This window comes from Pleurodeles waltl, chromosome 3_1, assembly GCF_031143425.1.
Source record: "Pleurodeles waltl isolate 20211129_DDA chromosome 3_1, aPleWal1.hap1.20221129, whole genome shotgun sequence".
Lineage (NCBI taxonomy): Eukaryota > Metazoa > Chordata > Amphibia > Caudata > Salamandridae > Pleurodeles > Pleurodeles waltl.
This window is the reverse complement of record NC_090440.1, coordinates 1,762,378,683-1,762,397,613: the sequence shown is the minus strand read 5'-3', so window position 1 is coordinate 1,762,397,613 and position 18,931 is coordinate 1,762,378,683. Positions and strand designations below refer to the sequence as shown.

The 18,931-nt window shown below is 41.6% G+C and overlaps 1 protein-coding gene across 7 annotated transcripts in view; it reads left to right on the top strand.

Annotated features, from left to right (window-relative positions):
* The window catches only part of NME9 (NME/NM23 family member 9), a 466,976-nt gene that overhangs the window by 424,365 nt on the left and 23,680 nt on the right, over positions 1-18,931 (top strand). For all 7 annotated transcript variants that reach the window (XM_069225744.1, XM_069225746.1, XM_069225745.1 and 4 more), the window contains one exon: positions 5,325-5,420. In XM_069225744.1, coding sequence (XP_069081845.1) covers positions 5,325-5,420 — 96 coding nt within the window. The remainder of the gene's footprint in view (positions 1-5,324; positions 5,421-18,931) is intronic.

Here is an 18,931-nt window from a genome sequence, read left to right as displayed (position 1 = left end):
CCTATTAAAATATTTTTTCATCGCACAGAAATATAAAAAAAGGGCTTTGACAACTACTGAAATATATTTTGATATGTTTGTACAATTGACTTAGTCATTTAAATGTTGCGTGTTAGGAAAAACCTGACACCCTATTTCCTTTTATTTTACACTCTAAGCAGCAGGTCACACAGTTCATCTTACAAAGTCCTGGAACTCTGCAGTCAGAAGGAAAATTAATTGTAAGAAAAACAGACTTTTGACCTCTGTGTGAGCACAGGGCAAATGTGACATAAGAACAAGATTTAAAAGCATCTTTTATTGCCCCTCCACTTTTCAACTGAACAGAACAACTGTCAACATCGTCAGAAGGGAGAAGTGAGTATTAATAATAGCTCGACCTGATCAAATAAGACTCACCAATGCGAGTGGCCGAGTGGATTTTTCAAGCCCTGGACATCATTCATCCTGTCCAGGAGTGGCCTAAAGGTCAGCTTAAGCCCTGTTAAAGCTTGGTCCAACTAAGGGAAGGTGGCATGCATCAATTTTCTTCCTTCATCTCAAAATTCTTCATCTTGATTTATCCATCTTGACACTTTCAATTTTTAAGATTTTTCTATGATCCTTAAACCATAGAAATCTTCCTTGGGGAAAATTAATTCAGGATCTCCTGAAAAAGGTGGGTAGGTAATCCCCAAAGATCTCCCCCAAGTCTGTTGCTGGAGGTAGCCAAGTTCTTAGAAAGGGTAGTTGCCAATCAACTGAGTAACTACCTGAAGTGCAGCCTACTCCATAATGATGCCCAAGTTGTTTTTTGACCGTGCCATAGCACAAAATCTGCAATGCTTGCAGTACAGGATACTCTGTTAGGGGCTGCTGATAGATCAGAACATCACAACTGTGTTACTTCTTCTGCATTTGTGAGCAGCCTTTGACACGGTTGGCAACAATCTTCATATTACCTGCCTGGTTGATTATAGTCTTGAGGGGTGGCACTTGAGTGGTGTGAGAAAGTCATCCTTTTTAGCATGTTCACCCCCATGTTTTCTGACTGATACTGGTGGTAACTGGCCCTGACTGTGCCCTGGGCTCTTCTAACCAGGCCCAGGGCCAGTGCTCTGAATAAAAGAAATGTGGTAATGTGGTGCAATTACAGTTGGCAATGACAGACTCCTGTATGTCCCTAGTTGATAGTAGGGCAAGGGGATTCAGACAATCTGTAAGTCCCTAGTATATGATAGGGCAGGGCAGTTTAGAGGCCCAGTAGATTTCCTGCACTGGAGTGTGCACTGCTGTGTTGCCTGCTGCCATTTTGAAAGGCAGCCATGCCTTGCAGACTGTCTTTAAAAAGTTAAATGTGTGCAAATTCGACTTTTGAAATTAAAGGTACTTCCAAAGTGATAATCTACCTTATTTTTACATACAAGTCACCCCTAAGGTCTCCCCTATGTGCCTCAAGAGTGGGGTGCCATGTAACTATAAGCAGGGGCATTATAAAAGGTGTTTTATATGTCCTGTTGAGGAAAAACTGCCCATTTTGTTTCCCCATGGTAGATACTTGACTCCATAGGATAGCATGGGAATATTTCATACAAGCATAAATATTGTCAAGATAGAGATAAATTTGTTATGAAAGGACGCAAATGATTGGTAATGATAAATCCAACAACCTGCCGCTGGTGAATTTATCATAACTAATATAGAAGAGATGCCATAGGACTTTCTTTTCTGTAAGCCCATATCCAGCCTGCTAGTGCCCTCTCCTGATTGGTCAGCCTTAACAGAATTAGCCAGGCTGCTTTATTGAGGTGATAAGTGGCCTGCGCTGAGCAGAGGTTATCTGATGGGGAAAGTTCAGCAGCTGCAGAGGCCAGGAAGGAGGCTGGTAAATCAAACTGGGCATCAATAGAAGCAGGACAAAGAAATGCCAGCCAGGCCTTCCCTCTCACCCTGTGTCCCACAGACAGATAGCAGGCCCAGGAAAGGAATATGCAGATGGTCTGGAGGGGGAGTGTTAATGAAAATGAGCCACACCAGTAGGTTGGTTTAACTTAAACTAGGTCCTGCTCCTCTGGAGAAAAACTCCCATCTTGGATTTTAAAATGCAGGTCTTTATGGGACAAGAAAATACCGCACTTTGGAGGAAGCTGTCATGCTTTTGGTGGCACCCTGCAGCTCAGTGGACAGGGCTGCACCCAAAGACTGAATAAAAGTGGCTAACCTGCAATGAACTCAGATCTGCTGCCTGCATCTACAGGAAGAAGAAGGACTGCCATGATGGAACCCTGGTCTGCAACCCAAAGGAATGCACTCTTAAGTACTGCTTCTGTCGCACACTGGAACAACAGCCCTAAGGACTTTGCCTAGCTTCAAAAAGGACTAAGGAGTGGACTCCCTGAAGGAAACAGGTTAACAGAGCTTGCTTGCACGAACCATCACAAACATCTCCAGCCTAGACTGCGTCCCATGGACTTTTATGGATTTGGTCAGGTGCATTGTGGGATCTGTAGTCCTAAACTTCCAAGGGCCATCTCAGTAGTGCTAGACCCTTGGATTTGTGTTTTGGTCACTTTGAACCCTCAGGAAGAAGTTCCAGAAGTTCGGAGCAACTTTCGGAAAAAGCTCTATAAGCGGACCGAACCGACGTCATGAGTCAAATGGGCTAATCTCAACCAGGACCCAGCCTGAATTTCAGGTTCATTCCGCTGTAAGCTCCGGCGCTCCAGACTTCTAGGATTTGACCAGGGCCTCACGGACAAGCAGTCCGATGACATTGCATTGAACTTGGTTTGTTGAGGAGGACTGCACAAAGTTGAGAGAGAAAAGCTGCAAGAAAATTGCAAAGGTAACATTTTGATCCAGGTCTCCCGTTCAGTCTGTCTGAGCAGGGCTCCATTGTGGTCAGCCTCAAATTTTGACTTTGTCCGGGTCAAGCATGACCAGATGCCCCCAGTTGGCGCTATTGATTTCTGAGCACTAGAAAACACATTTGTTTATTTAATCTTTAAAAATCCATATCTCCAGTTCCGTATATTGGATTTTTGTCATTGTGGTGTAATCTCAAAGATACAGAATATTTACTATTTTTATAAATTGGTGTGGGATTTTTATTGTGTATTATGTCTTCCTTATTTACTGTATTAGTGTATTTAAATGATTTACATACATTGTCTCCTAAGTTAAGCCTGCCTTCTCGTTGCCAAGCTACCAGGGTTTGAGCCAGGGGCTGATGTTTTGAGACCTTGACTGGACCTAATGTTGGATTGGGAACATTATTGCTAGTGGTAGGTGTGTACTTACCTCTACCAATAACCAGCCTCTAACAAGTCGCTCATATTCTTTGCCACCAAAAGATACCAGGTAGTCTCCCTAGGGAGCTGAACAACCATGCTGTCTACTGTACACACTGGAGCACCCCAAGGCTCCATCTGTCTCTGTTTCTTTTTAACTTTTATATTAAATCTTTAATATCTTTTGCTAAAAGATCAAAATGCTTACTGTATTCTGAAGGTGATGATAATCCGCTTATCTTCCGGGTGTCTAAGACAGATCAACCCTTTGGACATGACTGAAGTTCTCATAGTAGGAAACAATCTTTTTTCTGGGCAGGCAGCTACATGGCCACAGGATCTTGGTGAACACCCTGTTTCTAAAACTCCAAAAGTCTGGGTGTGAAAATTGATGAAATTCAGTTCTCAAATCTCTGCTGTTGTTTCAGATTGCTGCATAGCTATGCAGAGGCTTGATCCCATTCTGCCTGTAATCTTTACCCCTACTGGTTCTTGACTGGATTACTGTACTTCGTTATATGGTTCAGTAACCAAACAACAGTTTAACAGACTGCAGGCAGTCCAAAATGAGGAGGCCCGAGGCATTGTGCAAACCCCTTGGTTTACCTCAACTAACATAATTCTGGCTAAGGTCCACTGGCTTCCTATTGATAAACTGATCATGGTTAAATGTATATGTATTATACTTAAGTGTATGTTTGGCTCCACCTCGCATTTCCTAAGGGAGCCTTTTATACTGTACCATGCTTCATGGATTCTCCGCTTGGCAAATAATGACATTAGTGATGCTTTGTATTAGGAAGGCACAGGCCGGTGGAAGATCTTTCTTTTTTTGCCACCTGTCTATTGAATTTGTTCCTATGGATTCGTGTTGCCACACTCACCGTTCCTGTTTCAAGAGGAAGCTAAAAACTTCTTTAAAAATCTTGATTCCTCATTTATGTCATTTTTATGGTCTTGCATGCAAGACACTCTTGTATTCAGTAAAGGGTTGGCTCCCGCCTGTCGCTCACATTTGTTGGTTTGCGTGGCACTCTTCTTTACAGCCTCGTAATTCGTCAGGGCATGTCTGGCATCATTTCCGTTCCTCTGTGTAGAGCAGGGATCATGCACGAATTCATTTCAGCATAATTAGTGTCCCTCCGCTGCTCCCGACGTGATCGAGGTACTATTTTGTTCATTTTAATTTCCAGTGCCCCTCAAACAGAAGGCTTGCGACTGGCAAAACGTCCCCAGCAGGACAAACACAATTGAAAAGTTTTAGTTTTTAAAGTTAACTTTCTTTTATTTTATGAATTTGTCTTATCTCAGTGTCCACTCATGTTTTGTTTTGTTTTTGCTCGTGGGCACTGTTGTCAAAAGATAACAACTTGTTTGAAATATGCGAGACCTATTGCATTTCAAATGCTTGTTTCTCTTGCTGGCGCCAAGAAACGCCTTGGGTGCACAAGCACTTAATAAATGCCTTATAACATAGCATAACTGCATATACATTAACACTTTAACACTTCCCCATTGTGTTAGCATGACAATAGAGAATTATTTAAAAGAATGTGAATCAATGAAAGCTACCAGTGCTGGAGAACTGTATGTATGCTTTGTTGTTTTATCTAATTTCTGCCCTAATTTATTCTTTGCAGTTTTGTATCCCGCCTTTATTGTGTTTCAGGACAAACCATGTAAGAATGTACAACTGGTCTTCAAATCAGACAAACATTATGCTGGGCCGTTTGCAACCTTTACGTAGTTGAGCAAGAACCTCAATGTATTACTGTAGTAGCAGAATGCACTTGTTGGCAAGTCCAGTCTCCGAATTTACATATGCCCTGCCTGCCCCCCCTCCTCTTTATGGGCAAAGAAGCAGTTTCCTCATAATCTGGTGCTCTGAAACCGCTCTTATCCCGTAGGAAGCATAGGTTAGTAAAGATTGACTAATGAGTGGCACCTAGGTTCATCAGAGTTCTGCCAGAGGGGATCAGCATATTGCATTCTATTAATCCGGTAACTGCTTCTCTTGTGCTCCCCTTGCTAAATTGGTTGTCTCTCTCTCTGCAGTTTTTTTCGGTGGACATGTGACTAGTGCCGAAGCACCGGACATTGATCAAAACGAAGATGAGGCGCCTGAAAGTGACTCAGCACAGGAGGAAAAAGGTAACCTACTTTATTTCTTTTGACAAGTGAAAACCTTCTGTGGAAATAGAATGTTGCCCTTCATTACCTAAAATATTGTCAGTGGCAAAAATTAAATAAAATAGATTTTGCAGGCGTTTTGCAATACATGACAAAAAGGATGGAACTAAACTGTTTTGCTGGCTCTTTCAAATGAAAAAAATATGTAAATAAAATTACTGATAGAAAATAAAACAAACTGATTTTGCTGTTTGTTTACACACTGCTTATTTTACAATTTAATAGGGAGGGACGTATGATTGCTTGATTTCTTGTTCCCTCAATATCAAAGATATAACACAACTTTTTTTGTGTGAAATACATCTATGCTACATTTCTTATTCCATCAGCAGCAGAAATAGTGATGAATGGATTTGCTCCATATTCTGCTGTCTTGAGGGAATGAAGGCACTACCATTGCTCGTTGACTTCTTCCTTTAAAGCCCCGAGGTAAGGACAATCCCTCCTGGAAGCCAAGTTGTGGGTGCATAAATGTAACCACGATGACAAACCAGAGCCTCTGGAAAATGACCACGAGTTAGGAGGAAAAAAAACAAGAGGCAAAAAAACAACAGAAGGTGAAGGTATTGTAAGATACATTTGGATTCAAAACAGTACTACCCAGCAGGGAACTATTCATCACAATAAATAGAGCTACGAAAAGACTTGATAAAGAAGCTTCGCAGGAACCAGTAGGAGAAGGATCTGAAGCCAAAAATTAGAAGAAAAGAGGAAAAGTTCATAAGAGGTGGGGATGTGCCATCTGACATTTTACACTTGTTTTCCTGGGCCTGCGCCCATTGGCAGGTGCTATCTTGGTTTACCGCTGCCACCCATTGGAGATGCTTCCCTGTGCTTAGTCACACAGCTAAGCCCCACTCCCTTACTCACAACGACACAACCACACCATGCTGCCCAAGCCTTTCTGCCAGCCTGCTTCCATCAGCCTGGATGAATGCACAATAGGGACAACTTTGAACTTGTGTGCTCAGAGTAACAAGAGCAGAAGAGCATGACCTTATTCGCTAATACCCATATGGAGCACAGAACTGGTGAGGGGTGCCAGCCAGCACAATACATATTTCATTAGTCCCACTATAGAGATATACCCGAGAAGAACCTGTAGCACTGCAAGAGATTCAAAACGAAGGCTCCACCTCCTACCCCCTCCCTCCTAAAATTTTTGTCAGTTTAGTCCTTTTTCATCACCAACAAAACTGTATATGTATTGCCTACACTTGGGGAATTTCTAAAAGTAGTTTTCGTTAACTAGTTTTGCAATGAGAAATCGTTTGGACTCCTCTCCATTTGATGGTTGTTTCAGTTAGTTCTCATTTTCTCTTTCTAACATGCTTTATAACTTTAGAAACTAAGTTTTTAGTCTCTCCTTTTCAATTGAAGATCCCTGTTTGACTTGTCTGAAATGCTTGGGCTCCTCCTGCCAGATGGACAAGTATCCACTCTCTGCCAGATTGGGAACTAGAAACCTCCAAATATATCTGGTTTTTTTTCTGATTATGTGAGATGACCCTTCTTAAAGCTATCTGAAGTTGTCCACAAAGAAAAGAAGGGTTCATATGTGTGTTTTCTTTAACCTCAAAATCCCAGTTCCAGGAAGTCATTCTTTCAGTGCTGCATTCTGAGGAGACTACTGTCTGTTAAGGTCCACTCTGCGACTAAAACTAGATGGTGGACAAATCTGTTTCATAACATAGAGAATACCACCATGAGTCTAAAACGGTAGTGTCTATTAGTCCTGAGACTCTATGACCTGATACAAGATGCTGCTGTTCACATCTTGTGACAGTCATACTAGCACCATTTATATTGCTAGCTGAAGCAGCATTTCTATAAAATGCAGAGACCTGGCTCCCAGCCATCTGCTCTGAAAGAGAGTGGCATATAGACCATTTGACCTTCTCTGTGAAATTTGAAATGTATTTATTTCTGCCTCCACCCTTTCACACCTTCAATGCAGAGCGGTGCATACAATGAAAACAGTAAAACAGTTCAAAACTTTTGAGGCATGCATGCACTTACTCTAAAGTAGTACCGTTCTCCTTAGTTAATAAAGTGTGTCATGTCTGAGTTTCCTCTCATAGTTTACATGCAGCATGTCTAGATTGTAGCTTAACAGGGGCATTCAACAAAAAGTTGTCCATTATTTGCCAGCTCTCACCTTAATATGTCTCATTGCAGCTACGAAGTTATAGTACAGTAAAAGCAGGGTGTCCCTTGCACATCCTTGACAATAAGCCACCTGATTGTTTTTTTTCTCTTGTTGCATCGTATAGTGGACAAAGCAGGATGACAGTGTTCTACTTACCCCCATATGAATGTTATAGTCAAGTTCTGGCTGGAAGTTGTCCACTTGTGGCCAAGGCAAATATCCCTCTTTTCCATTGATTTGTGAGATTCTTCAAATAGGGTGGCGGTATTCGGAGACATCAGTCAGCTGGTTTTATCCAAAGTGTTTTTCAAGGACTTATCATTTCAAACAGTGCTGGTAAGCTATGTACGTTTTCTTCGCTGCAGCATATATACTTTTAGAGGGTACAGCACTTAGGCTTGTCCCTGGGGTGCTGAAGTCTAAGTCTAGCTATTCAGCTTCCATTTACCATAGTTGCATGCACTTAGATTTGTACCTCATTTGCTTGTGTTCTTCCCAAGCAGTATCCCACGTGATATATGTGTTGCATAAGACGTTTCAGACCATATTTTATTGCAGCCAGTCTGCATCGTTCATGCATGTTTTTATAGCTGACATCAGTTTCCAGGTTTGTGGTGGGAAAGCAGTTTGGGAGATGGAGCAGCTTTTCCCAAAGGTTTCTGCCATGCAAGGCAGTTTTATCTCAATTTTTGTTGGTGCGCCCGATTACTGCTCTGTTCGTGCTCTGCCTTCTCACTTTAGCTTATACAACTCTGTCAGTCTGCAAAGAGGACCTGTCACCATGTGTGAGGAAAATCTGAGGATGGCTTTTAACAGGCTTTAGATTTCTGCACTGTTTTTTGTTATGCTGTTTCCAGCTTAGGTTATTGGCCAGAGTTTTCCCCAGATTTGGGAAAGGATATACTTCTTCCAGCTTAGCACCAACAAAATAAAGTTCCTAGTGGGAATCGTTTGTTTCTAAAATGTGTCAGTATTTGAATCATGGTGTTAATCTTCAGGCTGAAGACCAATACATTTTCATTCTGCCTTTTGAGGGTCTTACAATTAGATTTGTAGGAAATATGCCTTATCTGATAGAGACAACGAGCCGCAGATTCCTTACCTTAGACTTTTCCGCAGGCGCCAGGCCCTCATTACTACTTTGGTGTTTTTTTTACAAGACCGCCAAAGACGCGTGTGCCGAAAGACCGCCAGTGCTGGTGGTCTTAAGACCGACGCATTACGACTGCTGTCTGATTTCCACCTGAAATCGGGTGAAAATCTGACAGCAGTTGTGCTGGCGGTCAGCATGGAAGAGGCAGTTCCACCGTTGGCACTGCCACGCCAAAAGGACGCTGCACACCATATTACAACCCCTGCGTGTGTGTGGTGTGGAAGAGGGGGGGTGAATGGGTCTATGCAGTGCAGAGGGGTGTGAATGGATGCATGCGGGTGAGGGCGGGGGATGTGAATGTGAGTATGCACTGAAGGGGGAAGGTGGGAGTGAATGAGTGCTTGTCAGCGGTGTTTGTCTATGTATGTCAGTGTGAATGGGTGTGTATGTTGCGTTTGCGTGGGTGAATGAGGGTGTGTTTGTGTGTAGAAGTGTGTGAGTGCATGAATGCAGGTATGTGGAAGTGTGTGCGAGTGTATCCTGGTGACAGGAATGTTTATTCCTGTCGCCAGGATGCAAGACCGCCAGCTTTTTCTCGCGGTGCGACCGCCATAACAAATGCCTCTGGTCTCCTGCGTTGTAACCCCGCCAGCAGTATTATGGCGTCCGCTGTGCAGGAGGTGCTCACCTCCAGCACAGCAGACCAAACTCGTAATCTGGAGGTCTTCACCCGTCGGCGTTGAGACCGAAACTTGGGTCCTGGCGTTCTTCGGACCGGCAGGGTCATAATGAGGGCCTATGTCTCTACCAGATAAGGTGTTACCGAAGGTAAGTAACTTGTCTTTTTGCGTTGTCACCCCAAATTTTTTGCCTTTTGCTGGAATTTATACTTTTGCTGGTCTCTACACTTTGCTGATCTTTGAATTATGTGCACTTTACCCCTGCTAACCAGTAGTAATGTTCCTGTGCTCCACTTTAAACATTTTTCTATCGGCATATATTCTAATTGGCATATTTAACTTAACTCTAAGTTCCCTAGTAAATGGTTTCAAGAAGTACCTGTAGGGCATGTAGGTTAAATGTCACCAGTGGACTACAGCATTCATCGTGCCATCCACTATAGCAGCAGTGTACACATGACTGGAGGCCTTCCACCAGTAGCCTGGCTATGCAGGTTTAAACTCCAAATTCAACCTGTCAAGATCGCTTCTTTTGACAGGCCTAAACCTTCATTTTAATTATTTATAAGTCACTACTATGTTGGCCTTATCACCCATAAAAGCAGGGTGCATGGTATTTAAAAGCAGGACATGTAAAGGTTTAATGTTAAACATGTCAATAGAGTGAACATGCCTTCAAAGCTATATTCACTGCATTAGGTTTGACTGTTGCATAGGAAAACGCTGGGATGCAATATTAAATATTGATCCTTTATCTCTGGAAAGGGTTTGGGGGTTAATGTCAATGACATAAAAATCAGTTCTTCACCAGATACGCTTCATCCCAAACCCCTAAACCAAAGTATAAGGCAAGGGAATGGCCATTTCACCAAGTTTGCATCCGCTAATCACAGGATCTCTAAATTCCTTTCAACAAAGTACCATCTTGGACTATCATGGGGCAGAACACCAGATCTAAGGTCATTACTGTCTGGGAAGGCTCTTCAAGGCATAGCTTGTATGCGTCTGCTTTAGTTGTGCATACAGCTTGTTGCTTTTGCTTTGCCCCCCTAGAACAATCCCTTTTATTTGCTTTTGAGACCTGAAAGGCAGGAAGGATATATTGACCTTAGATCAAACTAATTTCTTGATTAAGTGTGGTTCTGGATTTCTGAAGGTTTGCATAAAATACAGATGCAGACTGTATAAGTATTCTATGAGCAATTTTCACAACTTCTTTTCTTTTAATGATTTTCCTATCTTGGATCCAATATTCTCAGAGGTTAATGAATCCAAGTCATGTCTCTATCTTGTGGACTTGTATTTGCCACTCGCTGCGTCAAAAGGATCAATTAACATGCTTGCTTACTTTCATGATGAGAACCTTTTTGTGTCTCAAAATGTCCCTTCAGAACCTAGGGCCAGATGTAGCAAAGGGTTTTTCCCATTCTGTATCAACGGCAAAATGTGTTCGTACATATGGCCCCTATTGTCTTGTCAATAGTAGTAGCGGAATTAGGAGTAGGAGCAGATGTGATAATGGTTGAAGGTACATGTTCTATAGATGATAAAAAAAATGCATTTATCCATTTCATCACAAAATCTCAACACCTAGCTATTATCCATTAAACAGTTAAAAAGAAAATAATTTAACTCCCATCTTTTGGCTCTGCTGGAATTTTTTATCACTTTTATTGTTTTTACTTTTTTTGTATTAATATGGAGAATAAAAAATATATTAAGGGACAATATGTATTTATTAGGCTATAAGAGCATATAACATTTTACATATATGCTGTATATATATCGACCTAATATAATACAGAATCATTTCTAATTCATAGCAAATTATTTCTGAACTAGTGTATGACAGAATTATTCTTCAAGAGGATTGCAATGGGCCTTTTTTTGAATAGGTATGATGAACATGGATAGACTGACAACCAGTATAAAAAAAGCTTAGATTTATAATGGCTATTTGGTATGTGTAACATCCTTGGGACAACAGCCTTGTGTGCAACAAGTTAGAAAAGATGTACAGAGAACTCAGAGACTCCATTCATCAGTTTTATAGACCTCCTCAATGACCGGAGCTCGCTCCTCATTTTTTAGACCTTACAGAGGATGAGGCTGAGATAGAGGCAAATTGTAGCTTCTTTCTCACCCCCCCCCCCCCCCCCTCCACACCAACTTCAAAAACGGTATAGTCTTTTTTCGAGAGATCTACGTGCAGCACCAGATAGGGATAGGCTGTTGTTTTGTCTGTTGGGTTGATGGTGTCTTGTATCTTTCTGTACCTCGGTTATCGTCTAAGTATGTGTGCCCTGCAATCAGCTCACTGACGGCAGTGGAATCAGTTTTATGGTCATCTGGAAGGTCTAGCATATATTGCTCCTCCAATTCAGACCAATCTGAGGTGGTGGCCTTGACCACACAATAACAGTAAACATAGTGGTCAGCCACTCAGGCATCCTCTGGCCTCTGGTAACAGTTCTTTCAGGTACTTCCCTGTATAAATAATAATAATAGTTGTAAAATGTAGTTGTCCAGTCTTTGACATTCACAAGTTTCATAGGTGGCACTGGAAAACTTTGGAATAACCTCCCTTTGCACCTTAAATCTCAAACCACCTTGATTAGATTTAGAAATAACCTTAAGATTTGGCTTTTTACCACTCAGTCCTAGTTCAGCGTTTTTCAACTTTCTTTCACACACTGTATACCACATGATTTCCTAATCCCAAGACGCCCTTGGGCATTTACGCGCTTTAAAAAACTAGCATTAAACATTAAAACTAAGGCAAGAACGATAACCTAAATAAATAAACCTGTGGCATATCCAGAACTGTGTTATAATCAGAACTCTTAGGTAATTAAAATGCTGGCATTTACGGAGCTATACTGTGATCAGAGAGGTGGCTTTAACAGAACCAATACATAAAACTGACACCTGTATGTGCAGAGTGCAGCTCTCCAAAGAATTGACATAAACAGAACCCTGACGCATTTTGAGCATTGTAATAACAGATAGGTGGCATAATTGGGCCAACAATTCAAACCATAATATAATATGTCTTATCAAAGCGCTGATATATTGATAATGCTGCCATGAATTGCCACCCTACCACTTAGCACCAAATGCAAAAATTTGATTTCTTTTACAGGACAAGTATATTTCTGAAGCATCTTGTCCCAAGGACAAGTAGTTATTTAAAAAAAATACACACCCTTGGGTTTATAGAATAAGTTCACTGCAGTTCCTTTCTCTAGTACTGCTTCAGAATCTAAACCTGCTTTTGCATTTCTTCTGGGGAATCCTTTTGAATCCCTTTATTCTTGCCAGTTCAAAGTTTTGTCCTTTAAGACAAATTTTACAGATTCTGCAAAAATCCGCAGCATGGCTTCTTTTAGGAATCCCGAAATACCAGTCAGCCTCCCTGGTCCAACCGCACTGTCTTCCTGTGCACAAGCGCATTGCTTTTAAAGCTCTATGTATAGCTTTTAAAGCTCTGCATGACTTTGGACCAAAATATCTAATAGATAAATGTGTTTGGTATGTTCTAGCCAGACCCCTGAGGGTTGTAATCTGATGGTCCTGCAAGTCAGGAGTGCCCGTTGGAGGGGGGACACAGTTTCATCTACGGAACCAGCAAACTGTGGAACTCTGCTCCGGTGGATATGAAGAACTGCTCTTCACTCCATTGTTTTAGGGAAAACTCAAAACGTGTTTTTTTAATCTTTAGATAGCACGCATTTATTCCTTCTTTTCTTGCTTCTGGCTGTGATTAGCACTATGACTCCCTCAGCATGCTTTATAAAATATATTTTAATTTCATCAGATGCCTTCTTTCTTGATAGAATATTTTAACTTTTTGTGTTGTGATCTACTTTTTATTTCGAAGAATAAAGTTACTTTTAGGATTAAGCTTTCTTTTCTGCTAAAGTTGTTATACAGTTTCATTTACTGCAAGTTATTTCTTTAACTTCCTTTTACCATCCTTGTTTGTGTAGGAGGAGAGGTTACGAGATTACATAGACTTGATCGCAGGACAGCCATTAGTCATTATTTAATTCAAAATATACATTTAAGGATTAATAATAGAGTCTCTGTGATGTGCATAGCAGGTTTTCTGTCAGGAAGCAAATTATCTAAAGGTGGATATTCTTAACAGGGAAAATGTAGTAAGAATTGCTGGAATGACCCCCTAGTAGTGTTTATGGCTCACACATCCAGAGGAAAAGCAGTTGCTTCAGCTCTATTGAGAGGTGTTCTCGTGAAGCCGTTTTTCGAGCTTTGAACTAGTTGTCCTTCAACTGCTGTTTGAATGCTCAGTTAAAGATTTACAATCGGGAAGCCTGTTTATCAAAGCAGCTCTTTGTAGTCCTGGTGCGTCCATTGTATCAGCCTATCCACTTCCTTCTGTTGACTGATGTGGGAGTTCCTAATAGACAGAGTCTATGGAAAGGAGTGTCCATTAGAATAGCAAGTGATTTACCTTTGATGACGTTCTTTCTGATTGCAGATTCCTTTTCAGTCCCTCACCTCCCATTTTCTGAGAGTATTCACATTTTGTTGTAGAGAGCATGAAAAGAATGGCAGAACTGACATCACCCTCATGACACTATTAAATCTGTGAAGTCATCAGCGTGGAGCCTCATTCATTCATGGCTGAAGTCAACCAGCATCACCTGGTTCTAATCAATGGGCCTGCTACGTAAAACCTGGCTTATGAAAATTAAAAAAGTTAGGTATAAATGGAGAGACAATATTATTGTAAATACTGTGACATAGTAAGCTTTTTTTCTGAATGAGACTTTTCTAATTGCTAGTTTGTTAGGAGGTATATCCCTAGTACACTGGGAGCAATTGCTCAAAAGGGTGCTGACAAAAAAGTAGAAAGATAAAAAAATGATCAATAGGTGACAGATGTTGCGCTCTAGACCCATGCTGTTGGCGCATAAAGATAGGAACTGTTGTCAGCACACTAGGGTGGTGCATATATGGGCACCGCAGTGCCACTTCTGACATCAACGTCTTTAATGCGATGCAAACTGCCGCCGCCTACCGGCAAAGAGGTATCCTCCTCAAGATTTTCCAGGTCCAGTCTTTCGTCTGGGGAATATTCTAAGGTGTGGAATCTGTAGTTATATAGAGTCTTTATCAGAAAAAGCATTACCGAAGGTAAATAACCTGTTCATATCGATAGCTGTGTCAACTATCAGTCTACCAGATTATTATTTTGATGGTCAGAATATAATGATACTGAAAATAAGGATATTAACAATATCTTTGCCCACTATTTCAAAATATTTTATTCTGAGGACACATCCAATTCTCCTGGGGAAATAGATATGTTTTTTTAATAAAGCTGCTTTGCTGCCAAATTCAGGAGAGCAGAAGTATGATTTCAGGTGAGATAATATATATGGTAATTCAAGAAGCAATTCAATGTCTTACAACAAGTAAATGACAAGGGCTGTATATGCTTCTAATGATTTATGTTTTCAATTTTGTTAGCGCTGTCACTAAAAGTAGTTAATATTCTCATGGTGTCAGCAGACTAATCAGATGCAATGGATTTTTTCTTCTAATCCATAAATTTGTTAAGGATACGTTTTGTTTCTCTTCTATAGAACCATTCGCTACTTAATGTTGCTTTTAAAATCGCTGTACAAAAATCTTTGTACTTATGATTAGATGGAAATATCAACGAAATGGACAAAATCAACTGTCTTCCCTTCTACCCTGCTCTTGCATAGGTCCAGGAAGCAGTTAAGGATGGACTGAGAGGCATCCTCAGTCAGACTAGTGCTTGCAAAAGCTGGCTTTCTCTGTGACTCCTCTACATAAACTCATTTGGCTTACACTGAATCATAGGCCACATCCATTTATTCTATTATACTCACCCTCTGCTACACTAGTTTACTAGGATATTTCAATCAAAAATAATGGTGCTACAACTCTTCGTCTTACACTTACAACCTTAGTTGGAAACCAAATGTATCTGTGGCATAAGATAGCGGGCTCTTCTCTTTCTGTCGTGGAGGAGGAACAAGTGTATTGGGGATGCCTCACCTTTTGTAGGGTTGTTTTAGGTGTGGGGAAACTGGAGTGCTTTCATACGCCCATATTCTGTTAGTAATCCCAAGGGAAGAAGGGACTTGGACATGCACATCTAATGAACACCTCTTTCAGCACCCATCCTCATTGAAAACATTGTTGTGACTACATAAATCTTGAACTTAGTGGATGGCACTCAGATGCCCAGACACTTCTAGGATTGTGAGAGAAACCAACATGAGCCCTGGCCCATCAGATGACGCAAGGCAATTCATATACCTAAGAGCACATACATCATCTACCTACATTCAATAAGATCCCATACATCTTCTACCTATATTCAGAAGAGGGATAATTCATATACTTTGTGGTACATGTACTACCTCACCTCTCACAGTTTAAAAAAAAACAAGATTACAGGGATGTTATAGTTAGGGAATTAAATAAAAAAATGATCGAAATTCACTAAAAATCTGAAGGTTGGAGGGTTATAGATTTTACACACACAAAACCATAGAAACTCAACAAGAATAGTAATATTTATCTCAAGACACTATAACTCGTGGTCTAAGATATTTGTAACTTGCGCCCCCTCCATGCACAGCTTTCTCATCAATAATTGTATTGCAAATGTTGCAGTGATAATAACGGTGATGTCATGGAAGATGTCACTACTGAATTATTATGTGGGGTAAGTATCAGTGCATTGCAAGTTCCCTTCCTGTACCTGTTTTACAACCCTGCTTAGTTTTGTTACCCAATAAAAATTAAAAAATATATATACAGAACTGTTAAAAACAAAATAACAGGAACACACAAACAGTTCTTGTTAGAATCACCTCATCTGATCAAAGAAAGAGCTAGCTACACATTTTATGTTTTTGTGCAGTTGTTTGTTTAAGTGTTTGTGAGTTTTTGTATGTATATGTGTATCACAACCCGCATTACTGAATTGGCCGTGGGAATGAGTGTCTGCATGAATGTATGGGACTACGTGAGTAAGTGTGTGCATGTGTAAATGGGTGTGTGAGTGACTTTATAGGAGTATGAATGTGTGCTAAGTGTATGTGGCTTAGTCAGTACCTTGGTCAGTACCTGTGTGAGTGACTGTATGGGTGTGTTAGTGGGGATGTAAATGTCGGTGTGGGTGTGTAAATGTGTCTGACAATATGAGTAAATTAGTGTGTGACTGGTTTTGTGGGTCTGTGATTGGGTGTGAGAGTGGCTGTATGGGTTGCTGAGTCATTGTCTGAGCGGTTGTGTGATTAGGGTATGTAATTGAGTGTGTGAGAGCTTGAGTGGGCGTGAGTGTCTGTGTAGATCTATGGGTGGGTGTGTGAGTGCTTGTGTGGATGTGAGAGTTTGTGTGTGACTGGGTATGCTTGTTTGACTCTGGTATTAAGCGTCTCCATCTGTAAATACCTATGAGACTGACTGTATGGGAGTGTGAATAGGTGTTTGAGTGTATGTGTGGGTGTGTTAGTACCTGTGTCAATAATGTATGGGTGTGTTAGAGTCACTGTAAATTTCTGTGTGGGTCTGTAATCGGGTACCTGACTGTTCTCGGGGTGTGAGAGTGTCTGTGTAAGAGTGTGAGTGGGTGTATGAGTGGCTCTAGGGGAATGTAAGTAGCTATCTGTGTTTTTTTAATTGTACTCTGGAATACCCTTACAATATAAAGTAATACATCAACAGTGGAAGAACTAATATGTAAACCACATGACTCCAAGAAACAGTGACATTCATTTACATTAAAAAGGAAAAATAGAAATATGCATCTGCTAGAGACTTCTAGCTGCAGATCCCTTAAACTCTGGAAACTTTTGCTTGAGCAGTACCCCTGTGCGCACCATCAGGTGGCTTTGTATGGTTCCACATGGCGTCGTTGGCGCCAGATGTGACGTTGAGGTCACCTATAAAGGCACCACCCAGGCGTGCGGACGTAATTTCTTTTCTTTCTGCACAATTTAGCGCTGATCTAGAGAGAGCTCCCCACTGTTTTTTTACTTTGCAGACCCTCACCTTGTCTGCCTATGGTGTCTTGAGCATGACCGTGATTCGAAGTCATGCTCAGACTGTTGGGCCATGACATTGAAGGCTTTGAGGGCGCCGTCCATAAAAGACCTTTCAGCCCGGCAGTCGACGCCATCACGCACAACTCCCCGGATGTCACAGTCTAGGAGAAGGTTGCACGACTGCTCTAGGAGCCTCAAGTTCTCTTCCTTCCACTAGAGGTCATTGGGACACTCGGGGAAGAGGCACAAAAAGAAGAAGTCTAAGCAGAATTCGACTTCACCTCATCCGTCGGCTGACGATACAGGTTCGGAACATCGGTGTTCCAGGCACTATTCTGTAGAATTGATGTCAGGTCTGTGCCTCCCTTCATTTCCAGGAGCCGGAATGACCCCAGCTCTGATAAAAGACTTCCACGAGGCCCTGTGCTGCATATTCAAGTGGGCCCACCAGGGTCAGAAGAGGCCCCATGAGGTTCCGGAGCCGGCAGCTTTGGCCTCAGCTCCAATGAGGTCTCATGGATTTGAATCCAGATCGGTGCTGGTCGTACCAATGAGACCTTCTCCTGCACCACTCTCAATGCCACTGATGCTCACCGGTGGTGCCAGTGCCATTCTGATTTCCGACAATCCAGAGCCAGAAGGGTGTTGCACTATGCCAATTCTGGTAGCACTCATGGGTGCCAGATCATTGCCGGAGCATTATTTACATCAGCCAGGCATGGGAAAAGATTTGGGCGGTCATTGGATCTTTTAGAGCACCAGTTAGAGCAATCATTGGACTGGTATGAGGAACTAGAAGAGGCCAGAGGACTGGACACATCTTCAGATTCTGGCTTGCTCTCTGCCCCCAGTGTGGCCTTATTTTTTACCCTGCGGGACTCCGCAGGGATCTTCATTGAGCCCTACCCTGTTTAATGTGTATGTTGCCCCGTTGGCAAATCTGATTCGATCCTTTGGATTTATCCCCACCTCCTATGCGGATGATACACAGTTAATCATCCCAGTTAATAAGAACTGGGAGGAGGTGGCGGATCTTTTCAACAACTGCATGCAAGCAGTTAGCAATTGGATGAGGACTAACTGGCTTAAATTGAATGCCGCCAAAACTGAAATTCTTTGTTTCGGGTCAGGCAACGAGCAATGGAATCCACGCTGGTGGCCGACAGATTGTGGTACCCTCCCTATACCTACTACTGTTAGCAAGAATTTGGGAATAATTTTTGAAGATCATTTATCTTTTAAAAGACAGGTGAATCCCACTATAAAGACATTCCTATGCCTTATTAAAATGCTAAGGAAAGTTTTTCCTTTTCTTCAATATGAATGGAGAGTCTCTGCTACATTAGCTCTGGTTATGTCCAAAGTAGACTATTGCAATGCCCTTTTTCTTAACCTGGACAGAGCCTCGATTAATAAGTTATAATTGGTCCAGAACTCGGCTGCTAGAGCTGTCCTTAATCTTTCTAGCTGGGCTTCAGTTAGTGGGAGCCTGAGAC